This window comes from Phlebotomus papatasi, chromosome 2 (assembly GCF_024763615.1).
Source record: "Phlebotomus papatasi isolate M1 chromosome 2, Ppap_2.1, whole genome shotgun sequence".
NCBI lineage: Eukaryota > Metazoa > Arthropoda > Insecta > Diptera > Psychodidae > Phlebotomus > Phlebotomus papatasi.
In genome coordinates this window covers 18,531,145-18,547,253 of record NC_077223.1, presented here as the reverse complement: position 1 = coordinate 18,547,253, position 16,109 = coordinate 18,531,145, and the positions used below count along the sequence as shown (strand labels likewise).

The following is a 16,109-nucleotide window of genomic DNA, read 5'->3' as shown; positions in this document are numbered from 1 at the left end:
AACGCGAATATCTCCTAAACTAGAAGAGATAGACCCCCCAAAGTTGGCACCAAAAAAATAAATTTTTAGGCCTATATTGTATGCAAATCTTTAAACGCGAATATCTCCTATACTAGAAGAGATAGACCCCCCAAAGTTGGCACCAAAAAAATAAATTTTTAGGCCTATATTGTATGCAAATCTTTAAACGCGAATATCTCCTAAACTAGAAGAGATAGACCCCCCAAAGTTGGCACCAAAAAGATAAATTTTTAGGCCTATATTGTATGCAAATCTTTAAACGCGAATATCTCCTAAACTAGAAGAGATAGACCCCCCAAAGTTGGCACCAAAAAAATAAATTTTTAGGCCTATATTGTATGCAAATCTTTAAACGCGAATATCTCCTAAACTAGAAGAGATAGACCCCCCAAAGTTGGCACCAAAAAATAAATTTTTAGGCCTATATTGTATGCAAATCTTTAAACGCGAATATCCCCTAAACTAGAAGAGATAGACCCCCCAAAGTTGGCACCAAAAAAATAAATTTTTAGGCCTATATTGTATGCAAATCTTTAAACGCGAATATCTCCTAAACTAGAAGAGATAGACCCCCCAAAGTTGGCACCAAAAAAAATAAATTTTTAGGCCTATATTGTATGCAAATCTTTAAACGCGAATATCTCCTAAACTAGAAGAGATAGACCCCCCAAAGTTGGCACCAAAAAAATAAATTTTTAGGCCTATACTGTATGCAAATCTTTAAACGCGAATATCTCCTAAACTAGAAGAGATAGATCCCCCAAAGTTGGCACCAAAAAAATAAATTTTTAGGCCTATACTGTATGCAAATCTTTAAACGCGAATATCTCCTAAACTAGAAGAGATAGACCCCCCAAAGTTGGCACCAAAAAAATAAATTTTTAGGCCTAAATTGTATGCAAATCTTTAAACGCGAATATCTCCTAAACCAGAAGAGATAGACCCCCCAAAGTTGGCACCAAAAAAATAAATTTTTAGGCCTATACTGTATGCAAATCTTTAAACGCGAATATCTCCTAAACTAGAAGAGATAGATCCCCCAAAGTTGGCACCAAAAAAATAAATTTTTAGGCCTATACTGTATGCAAATCTTTAAACGCGAATATCTCCTAAACTAGAAGAGATAGACCCCCAAAGTTGGCACCAAAAAAATAAATTTTTAGGCCTATATTGTATGCAAATCTTTAAACGCGAATATCTCCTAAACTAGAAGAGATAGACCCCCCAAAGTTGGCACCAAAAAAATAAATTTTTAGGCCTATACTGTATGCAAATCTTTAAACGCGAATATCTCCTAAACTAGAAGAGATAGACCCCCCAAAGTTGGCACCAAAAAATAAATTTTTAGGCCTATATTGTATGCAAATCTTTAAACGCGAATATCTCCTAAACTAGAAGAGATAGACCCCCCAAAGTTGGCACCAAAAAAATAAATTTTTAGGCCTATATTGTATGCAAATCTTTAAACGCGAATATCTTCTAAACTAGAAGAGATAGACCCCCCAAAGTTGGCACCAAAAAAATAAATTTTTAGGCCTATATTGTATGCAAATCTTTAAACGCGAATATCTCCTAAACTAGAAGAGATAGACCCCCCAAAGTTGGCACCAAAAAAATAAATTTTTAGGCCTATATTGTATGCAAATCTTTAAACGCGAATATCTCCTAAACTAGAAGAGATAGACCCCCCAAAGTTGGCACCAAAAAAATAAATTTTTAGGCCTATATTGTATGCAAATCTTTAAACGCGAATATCTCCTAAACTAGAAGAGATAGACCCCCCAAAGTTGGCACCAAAAAAATAAATTTTTAGGCCTATATTGTATGCAAATCTTTAAACGCGAATATCTCCTAAACTAGAAGAGATAGACCCCCCAAAGTTGGCACCAAAAAAATAAATTTTTAGGCCTATATTGTATGCAAATCTTTAAACGCGAATATCTCCTAAACTAGAAGAGATAGACCCCCCAAAGTTGGCACCAAAAAAATAAATTTTTAGGCCTATACTGTATGCAAATCTTTAAACGCGAATATCTCCTAAACTAGAAGAGATAGACCCCCCAAAGTTGGCACCAAAAAAATAAATTTTTAGGCCTAAATTGTATGCAAATCTTTAAACGCGAATATCTCCTAAACTAGAAGAGATAGACCCCCCAAAGTTGGCACCAAAAAAATAAATTTTTAGGCCTATACTGTATGCAAATCTTTAAACGCGAATATCTCCTAAACTAGAAGAGATAGATCCCCCAAAGTTGGCACCAAAAAAATAAATTTTTAGGCCTATACTGTATGCAAATCTTTAAACGCGAATATCTCCTAAACTAGAAGAGATAGACCCCCAAAGTTGGCACCAAAAAAATAAATTTTTAGGCCTATATTGTATGCAAATCTTTAAACGCGAATATCTCCTAAACTAGAAGAGATAGACCCCCCAAAGTTGGCACCAAAAAAATAAATTTTTAGGCCTATACTGTATGCAAATCTTTAAACGCGAATATCTCCTAAACTAGAAGAGATAGACCCCCCAAAGTTGGCACCAAAAAAATAAATTTTTAGGCCTAAATTGTATGCAAATCTTTAAACGCGAATATCTCCTAAACTAGAAGAGATAGACCCCCCAAAGTTGGCACCAAAAAAATAAATTTTTAGGCCTATACTGTATGCAAATCTTTAAACGCGAATATCTCCTAAACTAGAAGAGATAGATCCCCCAAAGTTGGCACCAAAAAAATAAATTTTTAGGCCTATACTGTATGCAAATCTTTAAACGCGAATATCTCCTAAACTAGAAGAGATAGACCCCCCAAAGTTGGCACCAAAAAAATAAATTTTTAGGCCTAAATTGTATGCAAATCTTTAAACGCGAATATCTCCTAAACTAGAAGAGATAGACCCCCCAAAGTTGGCACCAAAAAAATAAATTTTTAGGCCTATACTGTATGCAAATCTTTAAACGCGAATATCTCCTAAACTAGAAGAGATAGATCCCCCAAAGTTGGCACCAAAAAAATAAATTTTTAGGCCTATACTGTATGCAAATCTTTAAACGCGAATATCTCCTAAACTAGAAGAGATAGACCCCCAAAGTTGGCACCAAAAAAATAAATTTTTAGGCCTATATTGTATGCAAATCTTTAAACGCGAATATCTCCTAAACTAGAAGAGATAGACCCCCCAAAGTTGGCACCAAAAAAATAAATTTTTAGGCCTATACTGTATGCAAATCTTTAAACGCGAATATCTCCTAAACTAGAAGAGATAGACCCCCCAAAGTTGGCACCAAAAAATAAATTTTTAGGCCTATATTGTATGCAAATCTTTAAACGCGAATATCTCCTAAACTAGAAGAGATAGACCCCCCAAAGTTGGCACCAAAAAAATAAATTTTTAGGCCTATATTGTATGCAAATCTTTAAACGCGAATATCTTCTAAACTAGAAGAGATAGACCCCCCAAAGTTGGCACCAAAAAAATAAATTTTTAGGCCTATACTGTATGCAAATCTTTAAACGCGAATATCTCCTAAACTAGAAGAGATAGATCCCCCAAAGTTGGCACCAAAAAAATAAATTTTTAGGCCTATACTGTATGCAAATCTTTAAACGCGAATATCTCCTAAACTAGAAGAGATAGACCCCCAAAGTTGGCACCAAAAAAATAAATTTTTAGGCCTATATTGTATGCAAATCTTTAAACGCGAATATCTCCTAAACTAGAAGAGATAGACCCCCCAAAGTTGGCACCAAAAAAATAAATTTTTAGGCCTATACTGTATGCAAATCTTTAAACGCGAATATCTCCTAAACTAGAAGAGATAGACCCCCCAAAGTTGGCACCAAAAAATAAATTTTTAGGCCTATATTGTATGCAAATCTTTAAACGCGAATATCTCCTAAACTAGAAGAGATAGACCCCCCAAAGTTGGCACCAAAAAAATAAATTTTTAGGCCTATATTGTATGCAAATCTTTAAACGCGAATATCTTCTAAACTAGAAGAGATAGACCCCCCAAAGTTGGCACCAAAAAAATAAATTTTTAGGCCTATATTGTATGCAAATCTTTAAACGCGAATATCTCCTAAACTAGAAGAGATAGACCCCCCAAAGTTGGCACCAAAAAAATAAATTTTTAGGCCTATATTGTATGCAAATCTTTAAACGCGAATATCTCCTAAACTAGAAGAGATAGACCCCCCAAAGTTGGCACCAAAAAAATAAATTTTTAGGCCTATATTGTATGCAAATCTTTAAACGCGAATATCTCCTATACTAGAAGAGATAGACCCCCCAAAGTTGGCACCAAAAAAATAAATTTTTAGGCCTATATTGTATGCAAATCTTTAAACGCGAATATCTCCTAAACTAGAAGAGATAGACCCCCCAAAGTTGGCACCAAAAAAATAAATTTTTAGGCCTATATTGTATGCAAATCTTTAAACGCGAATATCTCCTAAACTAGAAGAGATAGACCCCCCAAAGTTGGCACCAAAAAAATAAATTTTTAGGCCTATATTGTATGCAAATCTTTAAACGCGAATATCTCCTAAACTAGAAGAGATAGACCCCCCAAAGTTGGCACCAAAAAAATAAATTTTTAGGCCTATATTGTATGCAAATCTTTAAACGCGAATATCTCCTAAACTAGAAGAGATAGACCCCCCAAAGTTGGCACCAAAAAAATAAATTTTTAGGCCTATATTGTATGCAAATCTTTAAACGCGAATATCTCCTAAACTAGAAGAGATAGACCCCCCAAAGTTGGCACCAAAAAAATAAATTTTTAGGCCTATATTGTATGCAAATCTTTAAACGCGAATATCTCCTAAACTAGAAGAGATAGACCCCTCAAAGTTGGCACCAAAAAAATAAATTTTTAGGCCTATATTGTATGCAAATCTTTAAACGCGAATATCTCCTAAACTAGAAGAGATAGACCCCCCAAAGTTGGCACCAAAAAAATAAATTTTTAGGCCTATATTGTATGCAAATCTTTAAACGCGAATATCTCCTAAACTAGAAGAGATAGACCCCCCAAAGTTGGCACCAAAAAAATAAATTTTTAGGCCTATATTGTATGCAAATCTTTAAACGCGAATATCTCCTAAACTAGAAGAGATAGACCCCCCAAAGTTGGCACCAAAAAAATAAATTTTTAGGCCTATATTGTATGCAAATCTTTAAACGCGAATATCTCCTAAACTAGAAGAGATAGACCCCTCAAAGTTGGCACCAAAAAAATAAATTTTTAGGCCTATATTGTATGCAAATCTTTAAACGCGAATATCTCCTAAACTAGAAGAGATAGACCCCCCAAAGTTGGCACCAAAAAAATAAATTTTTAGGCCTATATTGTATGCAAATCTTTAAACGCGAATATCTCCTAAACTAGAAGAGATAGACCCCCCAAAGTTGGCACCAAAAAAATAAATTTTTAGGCCTATATTGTATGCAAATCTTTAAACGCGAATATCTCCTAAACTAGAAGAGATAGACCCCTCAAAGTTGGCACCAAAAAAATAAATTTTTAGGCCTATATTGTATGCAAATCTTTAAACGCGAATATCTCCTAAACTAGAAGAGATAGACCCCCCAAAGTTGGCACCAAAAAAATAAATTTTTAGGCCTATATTGTATGCAAATCTTTAAACGCGAATATCTCCTAAACTAGAAGAGATAGACCCCCCAAAGTTGGCACCAAAAAAATAAATTTTTAGGCCTATATTGTATGCAAATCTTTAAACGCGAATATCTCCTAAACTAGAAGAGATAGACCCCCCAAAGTTGGCACCAAAAAAATAAATTTTTAGGCCTATATTGTATGCAAATCTTTAAACGCGAATATCTCCTAAACTAGAAGAGATAGACCCCCCAAAGTTGGCACCAAAAAAATAAATTTTTAGGCCTATATTGTATGCAAATCTTTAAACGCGAATATCTCCTAAACTAGAAGAGATAGACCCCCCAAAGTTGGCACCAAAAAAATAAATTTTTAGGCCTATATTGTATGCAAATCTTTAAACGCGAATATCTCCTAAACTAGAAGAGATAGACCCCCCAAAGTTGGCACCAAAAAAATAAATTTTTAGGCCTATATTGTATGCAAATCTTTAAACGCGAATATCTCCTAAACTAGAAGAGATAGACCCCCCAAAGTTGGCACCAAAAAAATAAATTTTTAGGCCTATATTGTATGCAAATCTTTAAACGCGAATATCTCCTAAACTAGAAGAGATAGACCCCCCAAAGTTGGCACCAAAAAAATAAATTTTTAGGCCTATATTGTATGCAAATCTTTAAACGCGAATATCTCCTGAACTAGAAGAGATAGACCCCCCAAAGTTGGCACCAAAAAAATAAATTTTTAGGCCTATATTGTATGCAAATCTTTAAACGCGAATATCTCCTAAACTAGAAGAGATAGACCCCCCAAAGTTGGCACCAAAAAAATAAATTTTTAGGCCTATATTGTATGCAAATCTTTAAACGCGAATATCTCCTAAACTAGAAGAGATAGACCCCCCAAAGTTGGCACCAAAAAAATAAATTTTTAGGCCTATATTGTATGCAAATCTTTAAACGCGAATATCTCCTAAACTAGAAGAGATAGACCCCCCAAAGTTGGCACCAAAAAAATAAATTTTTAGGCCTATATTGTATGCAAATCTTTAAACGCGAATATCTCCTAAACTAGAAGAGATAGACCCCCAAAGTTGGCACCAAAAAAATAAATTTTTAGGCCTATATTGTATGCAAATCTTTAAACGCGAATATCTCCTAAACTAGAAGAGATAGACCCCCCAAAGTTGGCACCAAAAAAATAAATTTTTAGGCCTATATTGTATGCAAATCTTTAAACGCGAATATCTCCTAAACTAGAAGAGATAGACCCCCCAAAGTGGGCACCAAAAAAATAAATTTTTAGGCCTATATTGTATGCAAATCTTTAAACGCGAATATCTCCTAAACTAGAAGAGATAGACCCCCCAAAGTTGGCACCAAAAAAAAAAAATTTAGGCCTATATTGTATGCAAATCTTTAAACGCGAATATCTCCTATACTAGAAGAGATAGACCCCCAAAGTTGGCACCAAAAAAATAAATTTTTAGGCCTATATTGTATGCAAATCTTTAAACGCGAATATCTCCTAAACTAGAAGAGATAGACCCCCCAAAGTTGGCACCAAAAAAAAAAATTTTAGGCCTATATTGTATGCAAATCTTTAAACGCGAATATCTCCTATACTAGAAGAGATAGACCCCCAAAGTTGGCACCAAAAAAATAAATTTTTAGGCCTATATTGTATGCAAATCTTTAAACGCGAATATCTCCTAAACTAGAAGAGATAGACCCCCCAAAGTTGGCACCAAAAAAATAAATTTTTAGGCCTATATTGTATGCAAATCTTTAAACGCGAATATCTCCTAAACTAGAAGAGATAGACCCCCCAAAGTTGGCACCAAAAAAATAAATTTTTAGGCCTATATTGTATGCAAATCTTTAAACGCGAATATCTCCTAAACTAGAAGAGATAGACCCCCCAAAGTTGGCACCAAAAAAAATAAATTTTTAGGCCTATATTGTATGCAAATCTTTAAACGCGAATATCTCCTAAACTAGAAGAGATAGACCCCCCAAAGTTGGCACCAAAAAAATAAATTTTTAGGCCTATATTGTATGCAAATCTTTAAACGCGAATATCTCCTAAACTAGAAGAGATAGACCCCCCAAAGTTGGCACCAAAAAAATAAATTTTTAGGCCTATATTGTATGCAAATCTTTAAACGCGAATATCTCCTAAACTAGAAGAGATAGACCCCCCAAAGTTGGCACCAAAAAAATAAATTTTTAGGCCTATATTGTATGCAAATCTTTAAACGCGAATATCTCCTAAACTAGAAGAGATAGACCCCTCAAAGTTGGCACCAAAAAAATAAATTTTTAGGCCTATATTGTATGCAAATCTTTAAACGCGAATATCTCCTAAACTAGAAGAGATAGACCCCCCAAAGTTGGCACCAAAAAAATAAATTTTTAGGCCTATATTGTATGCAAATCTTTAAACGCGAATATCTCCTAAACTAGAAGAGATAGACCCCCCAAAGTTGGCACCAAAAAAATAAATTTTTAGGCCTATATTGTATGCAAATCTTTAAACGCGAATATCTCCTAAACTAGAAGAGATAGACCCCCCAAAGTTGGCACCAAAAAAATAAATTTTTAGGCCTATATTGTATGCAAATCTTTAAACGCGAATATCTCCTAAACTAGAAGAGATAGACCCCCCAAAGTTGGCACCAAAAAAATAAATTTTTAGGCCTATATTGTATGCAAATCTTTAAACGCGAATATCTCCTAAACTAGAAGAGATAGACCCCCCAAAGTTGGCACCAAAAAAATAAATTTTTAGGCCTATATTGTAAACAAACAATAACCACCGAAAATTGTCTACTTACTAGAATTTGATTCCGTTTGAACAATCGAGCACCTGTCGAATGATTACTTACAACAAAATTTAACAAACTTTCGAAGCAGAATATCTAAGATTCAGCAAGGACACAAAAAGACAAAATACAATGACTTGCATTTTATTTTATTTCATGTTACAAATTACATTTAGAATAGCATTTTCATTATTTTCTTGCAACTTTATACTCTCTTCTTTAAATTTTCTCAGCAATTAAATGCAATTTCTTTTCTGGAGCCCAAATTGTGCTTTTTTTCATTTTATTTTTTTTATCATTTGCACCAACATTTAATATTTTGCTTTCTGAGGAAGAAGAGATTTTAAAAATTATGTTTGACAAAAGTGGCATGGTCTTTTTAAATTGTAAGTTTTTTTTTTTTAATCTGAGAATTAAAAGCAAGAAAATATGTGAAAATATGTGATAATACATGATGAATTTTCCCTCAATTTTCTGTTTGTTTTTTTTCTCTACACTCTATTTCTTCGAAAAGAAAAAAACAAAAATTATAATTGGGACAATTTTTTTCTGCATTAAATGTGACAAATTATAATAATTAGAAAAAAAAATTATAAACAAATTATGAAATTATGGAATGTAGATGTTATAAAAGAACATAAGAATAAAATGAAAGTGAAGTGTCTCAAATAGAAAATTAGAAATAAAAAAAATAACGTAAAAAAATGAAAAGTGCACATGAGTTAATGAATTTTAAATCCAATTTCATTTTTTTTTCGAAAATTTCAGGAGCATTTCTACGATTGATTTCATTGCATTCAATTTTTAAACATCTCTTTTTTCTTCTTCTTAGCTTATTTTTCTCAATAAACATCTCTCTAATTTCTTATCAAAATATTTTTCAAAATTTTTAAGCAATATTTCCAAAAAATTTCATATAGAACACTTGGGTCAATTTTTATCGCACATTTATTCATTTAAAGCGCGAAATTGAGTGTTGAAGAGATTGAAGAGAATTTGGGAAGTTTTATACTGTTTTAGTTCAGCGACAAAAGCATATTAATTTCAGATTTTTTTTTCACTTTTTCAAACTCTCAAAGAGGAAAGCCGCCATATAAAGCACATTCAACGATATTTTTTTCAATATTTATCATTTATCTGCTTTCTGTTTTCCTCAATTTTTATTTTCTTTTTTTTTCACTTTGTAAGTTAGAAAACACTGAATTTTACTTAAAATAATTTTTTTGAGGGGAAAAAGGAAAAATTTTGTAAATTGAAGAAATCATCTTCACTTTTTATAGACACACTTAAAAAAAATGAAATTTCTTGTATCGCATTTCTTCATTTTCTTTTCTTCATCTTATGAGATAATGGGAAACCTTTTAGGTTCCTCTTTAAATCTTAACACACTTATAAAACATATTTTATGTTCTTGTTTCTTAAATCTTCTCTTATTCTTTTGCATCTTTTTTTTGATAATATTAATAGAATCCCACCGATAAAAGCACACCTTTCTCCTCTTTAATCGCTTCACTTACTTTACTGTGTCTGCTGCTGAATTTCAATTTTCTCCACTGTCATGTCGGGATTCATGGCTGTGGCTTCCTGTTGAAATTCAAAATAATATTTTTCTAAATATCTACCTCTTCAACGAACTTTTGGGATTAAATTAGACGGAAAAAAAATACAACAAATTGGACATTACAAAATAAAAAGAAATTTACGAAAAACTTACTTGAATAGCTTCAGCCAATGCTTTGTCATGATCAATTGGATCGCCGTCAGACTGAATCGTGATTTTTTGTTCAACTCGTGTCTCAACAACACCATCTCGTTCGGTTTTGTACTGATTAGAAAATTAGAATTAAAAAAAAAGCTTGATGAATGTTTTTGCATAAATTATTAGTTCTGAGTCTTGGTAAAATCTAAAGCTAAATTCACACGATGTAAAATTGTATTGAATTTTTAGTTCTCAAATTAGTTCCAAACTGTTCTCAATTATTTTCGAATAAAGTGCACGTGAAAAAATGTCGAATATGGCCAGGTATATTCGAAATCTGCCCTCTAAGCATTTGATTCAAAAGCAATTAGTAACAGTTGAGAACTAACTTGAGAACTGGAAAGTGTTTTGTGCCATCAATTATTATCATGTAAATGAGGCATAAGTGCAACAAAATGAAAATTTGTCTTAGAAGGGAAACCCGTAAGGACATTCGAATTTCTTTTTTAAATATTTTCAAACAGAAACTTGCATTTTAATGGACCATTTCCATTGAGAACAGTTTCAGATTCTTGTAATTCACAATTCAAACAAAAGCTCACAATAAAGCTCAGTTTTGAATCTGAATTATCTCGTCGACATTTGGTGTTTTTAATTTAACTTTTTGATAAAAATGAATTTAAACAACCGAAACCTTCATGAAATCACTGCTAAAGGATATCTTTAGTGGTTTGATATGCGAATTGAAGGATTGAAAGAGATAATAAAGGGAATTTCTAACCATTATACCACTTTAAAACAGTAATTGTACTTTTTTCCACGCGCCTTTACCGTAAATTAGGTTTCTTGGCATACCGTATCCCACTTCCGCACAAAGGAACTTTCTCCCATTGCACGATTATTTGAATTTTACCTAAAAACACCTTCACTGTGAAGTGAAAACAATTTTTTTATAGGAAGAATTTGTTCAGCTGACAACTCACTGGCATGCAAGTGGCAGATGAATACTCGATGGATGGCAGTATTCCCAATGGGAACAGTGTAGAAAACTGTTCCCAATTTTTATTTTTAAGCTTCAAATTGAACTCTTTCTCATAAAAGCACCATTTTTTCATATGGAGTTGAAAATTTTCTAACAAATTAGTTGAGACATTTCTCAATGGAAATGGCCCATGATTCTATAAAAATTCAAATTTTCTATATGTCTGATTACAGTAGACTCTCGCTCAATCGGCTCTTTTACAATCGGGCGACAAATTTTGTTGAAAATTTTCATGTTTAATTATGAAGTTAATTCGCACAAATTCGCTGTAGTTCTTTCTATTTTATCGTGATCCTTTATAATTGAGCGCTTTTTGTGGAATTTACAAAGGCTTTGACGCCCAAATCTATCGATAAACCCGATGACATTTTGCCCCAAATGCCCAATTGAGAGAGAGTCTACTGTAGTTTGACTAACTAAGAGAGATCAGTTTCTTTTGGTACATTCCAGAAATTAGAAATATACGAATGCTTGTATTTTCGAAATCAGAACACTTTCCCTTACTTTAGTTGTTTTTTTTTCCTTTTTTTTAGTATATTGTTTAGGAGATGGTCTAAATGGTGTAGGCTAAAATTTCGTCCTTACTTTTCAATTTAATCTCTATTATTTTCGAATGAACTTTCTAGTTCGAAAGTATCTACATCATGGCCAAAGTGTAAAAGATTATCAAGCTTTTTTCAAATGTCCAAAATAAAACACAACATCTAGAGAAAAAGAAAAGAATTAAAAAAAAATTAACTAACCGTGATTGTTTCCACGGTCCTTGTTTTGCTCGACACGGTCTGTGATGAAATGATCTCTCCCTGTTCATTGTACTCATTTTCGTCCACGGTTACGCGATGCTGTTCCGTATTTGGTGGTATTACTGGCACCGCTGGCACATTGGGATCGCCCTGAGGATTATCGCAAGAAAATTACTAACGAATTTGGTGAAACGCTTTCCTCTCCAGTATTTATTATTGACCTCCTGTCTCAATGTTTAAAAATAATTGGATTTTTTGACGAATATCATACAAACCTGATAGGGTTTCGTCGGACCCTCAAAGGGTCCGTCGATAGGTGTTCCGGAATCGCCAGAACTTGCGGATGAGACACTATCTCGCCGACCATACTAAGCATTTCAACCATATGAGTATTTTTTTTGTGGGGTATCACGAGCAAATGAAAAATAAACAATAAAATAAATGTGGCAAATTTCGTGCAAGATTAGGCAATTGTATTAGCAGCATGTGCAATATTCAAAAAGGATGTTTTTATTCAGGATGTATAGTAGGATTTACTTGGAAAAGGACTTTTAGTTACTTCATGTTTAGTGCTATGTCAGGAAGGAAAAGAAAAAGAAATTTTTCGATCAATCCCTTCCTAACAACTAATTTTCTTTATTTTTATCAACAATCACAGGGAATGAAACTCTTCAAAAATCTAGCAATCAACGAAAATGTTCTGATTTTTTTTTTCAAGAAGAATCAGGCTAGTTTATCAGAATTTCATCCTTTTCAATTTCCAGTCTCACCTGATCGCCACTTGTGACAGTGGCTGTAGTTTTAACTTCCTGGGTCACAACACGCTGCTCCTGTCGATTCAGATTGTGGGTGCGTGTCGTGGCAACTGTCTTCTCCTCGAGTTGCTGTGTCTTGGCATTTGTGCCGAGATCCTCGTGAGTCATAGCCGTGCGTGTCGTGACAGCAGTGGCAGTTACATAAGCGCCCGACGTATCGTCTGTGGGTGCGTCAGCCTATGTTCGTAGGGAGGAATTGTACTAAGTATCCACAACGGATTTTCTTTTCGCAGTATTCTCTCCGGGATGAACATTTTCACAAGCATTATATTCATTCTGCCTTTGCGGCACAACATCCAACAGAATATTCATGCAAATGTCATTCACACAATGAAATTAATGTGATATAAAATGTTCATGATTTTAAATATTCAGGATGTTTCCTCTTTTAATCTTTAAATATACTTTTCTGCATTTAATTTGTTTTTAGCCTGATAAATCATTCTTTGATCTTCTAAATGAATTTCTAATTTTTTACCCAGTTGGTGATCGAACTAATTAATTCTCATTCTTTATCTCTATCATAGCCCGAACCCAAAACCCTTGTCTATAAACAATTCCCAGAGAGTGGTGTACTATTCTCGGTCCAAGCCCAGTTTCTATGCACCGCTAACGCTAAGGCAATAGCTGTTACTCATTGTAGTTGGAAGAGGCGAGATCGGATGCTAACACTAACGGTATCCATTCAATGGGCACTTTATTTAGATCACTCATTGAGCAGAAGTTGCTTTGTACTCCCAACTCAACATGTTTTGTCCTCTACAACGCTCAATGTCTCTCGCTGACATATGGGTAGCTCGCATGAATTATAGCCTTCCATGAAAATACGTTATTTCACTGCTTTTTACTTGCATTTTTGACGAGTTTCCTTGTCGGTCGCCTCTCTGGTTACTTTGCGAATATTTTGCATAACAACAACATTAAAAACTGTCCGGGAAAAGATACCGCACATCAAAACAATTTATTAAAAAACTCCCTCGAATAAAAAATCTATATTCGATGATTTGAAGTATTGCTTGATCACTCGTTTCCACCTAACTTAGTGTCCAGTGACTTCTATCTGCTTTGTGAAGCAATTTTTCCATTGAAAGATATTTTTATCCATGGATTTATTTTCAATCGCTAGATAGTAATGACGTCGCCGGCTTAGGATATCAAGGTTAACTTCCCATGCCTCTCGATCCTTTAGCCACCTTTCTCTCTTTTAATTCACGCAATTCAACATACCGTATCCAGCGGAACTGTCATCTCTTGACATGAAAAGCCGCTACTTAATCATCTCTTACTCCCGAACAGCAGCGTTTCTCATTCGATCTTCACGAATCCGTCAGGATTCGATCTTCACGGTCCGTCAGGAAACCTGTAAGGGCGGAGCCCTTACAGCAATCGCGTGGATGAACGCTTTGGCCGACAGAGGTTTTTCCAGAACCCTCAGTGTGCCTCCTAACGATCTATTCCCTACGACGACGATCCAACATGAACTAACTCTCAATACTAATCCCCTCTACGATACCCCTCACAAAGGGGTAAAGCGGTCTTTAGACTAGAGGTTTAGCCCATCCCATTTCCCGAAGGTCTCAAAATCCTGAATAGCGAGCAATTTTATTGTTTTTTGGGAGGTCAAATTTTAAGTGATTTTTTTCCAAAAAATCCTAATTGATAAAAAATTAGAGCAGTTAAGCCATATGGCTAAGACTTAGGTCTGAAGCCCGTCTAACTCACATGCTAACACTAGGAACGTTCTTAGGAGAAATCGGTGTCGTTCTCAGAGACATCTTTATGATATTTTGATATATTTTTGGTATATTTATTAATAACAATGCTTTTGAGCTGGTGCTCTTGAAAGCAGAAAAAAAGGATACATGTATTAAGATATAAAGATTTGTCAGAAAGTAATGCTTGCGTCCATCGCCGTCTTAGCGTTCGTGACCAACCTCCGGAGCCAAACGATGGAAATGCTCTTTTTCAGGTTGTATAAGTTATCTGCATCATTTGAAAAAAAAAATCTGTCTCACGTTTAGGCAAAAGGAAAAAAAGCAAACTAAGATGCCAAAAAGGTTTGGATAAGCCGCCGTTTCTCCTCTCTAGAAAGTTCATTCCAGAGAGTAACTCCCTCAACAATAGAGAGAGTTGTGTCAATAAATTCATTTGTGGGAACCTATCAATTCAAATAAAAACGGGGGATTTAAGCATTGGAGAGAAGCTGCTAACAACGAGTATTTTTTTATTCGTTTAGAAAAAACCTCATCTCGACAGATCGCACCCGCGATTTAGTTCTTTCGGTAATTATCCAAATCGCGTTACTAAAGGTGAAAAATTAACTACCCCATGTACTGTACACCCTTAGACCCTAGCGGGACATCACACCCTGTGATACACGCCTGCTCCTGTCGCAACTATACGCCGCCTGATAGTAGCTTTTAATAACTGTGTAGGCTATATCTGCGCTCTAGGCTCCTGTTACCACATTACTTCGTATAGGTACGTGTTTGTTGGATACGACCTCCCAACTTTCCTTCAATCGCGTTCTCTTGTCTTTCTCAATCGTCTCATTTCGACTAGAAGCCTGGTATACTTAGCTTTTCTCTTGAGAAGGAGAGGTCAGCCAGGGTTCAGACATTATGCCTAAAGCAGACGTGGAAACATTTTCCTGGCCTCTTCTATATAAAAGGTAACGCAGACGCGGGTGACTTTGCATTGAACTCCTAGGCTGACTTTGCACCCCTGCTTTTCGCAAGCTTTTCTTTGATTCAAGCATTCAGGGATAGTCTAAAAATCATCCTTAAGTTCTTTAAATAAAGCAAAGCTTACGAAAAGCAGGGATACAATGTCACAGACATCTAGTGTATTTACTATAACGTACTTCCGTGATGCTCAGGGCCCTCGTTACTCGTCTCAGGGGATTCATATACATTTCCAGACTGAGGTTTGTACGCTAGTTCTTTTAATTTCTTTTCTTTCAAATTTAATATTTTATCTCCTTTTTTTTTAATTAAGAATTTGTTTCATGTTGGTCTTTTTTTTATTACCCACTACACAAAAGAGAATTGTGTTCTATTTGTTGTGGTTTTTACGAAGCTAAGGACAAGTAAATCAAATTTTGGTCAAACATATTGTACGACCAATAATCACAAAACCGACTTACTGACATCTGTTGGTGAGAAACTTTCTTCAAACATCAAAGTGCTTTATCACAAATCATGCTTGAAACTCTGAACTCAAATGAACAAGAAGCAAGACATTTTGTTTTGGGACAAGGGAACCACCTGATTAAACACATTACCTGTATTTCCTATCATTCTCTGACTAGGCCATTTGTCATTACGAATTACAGGCCTATTCTTTGAA

General features: G+C 34.6%; 1 protein-coding gene across 7 annotated transcripts in view; it reads right to left on the bottom strand.

Moving 5' to 3' along the window:
* Positions 1–8,590: 8,590 nt before the first annotated feature.
* LOC129802920 (protein 4.1 homolog) overlaps positions 8,591–16,109 on the bottom strand; it is a 47,052-nt gene continuing 39,533 nt past the window's right edge. For 2 of the 7 annotated variants that reach the window (XM_055849135.1, XM_055849136.1), the window contains 5 exons: positions 12,717–12,938; positions 12,222–12,314; positions 11,947–12,096; positions 10,177–10,287; positions 8,591–10,046 (listed from right to left, as the gene is read on the bottom strand). In XM_055849135.1, coding sequence (XP_055705110.1) covers positions 9,981–10,046; positions 10,177–10,287; positions 11,947–12,096; positions 12,222–12,314; positions 12,717–12,938 — 642 coding nt within the window. In that variant the 3' untranslated portion in view covers positions 8,591–9,980. The remainder of the gene's footprint in view (positions 10,047–10,176; positions 10,288–11,946; positions 12,097–12,221; positions 12,315–12,716; positions 12,939–16,109) is intronic. The other 5 variants (XM_055849139.1, XM_055849140.1, XM_055849142.1 and 2 more) reach the window with 3 other exon arrangements.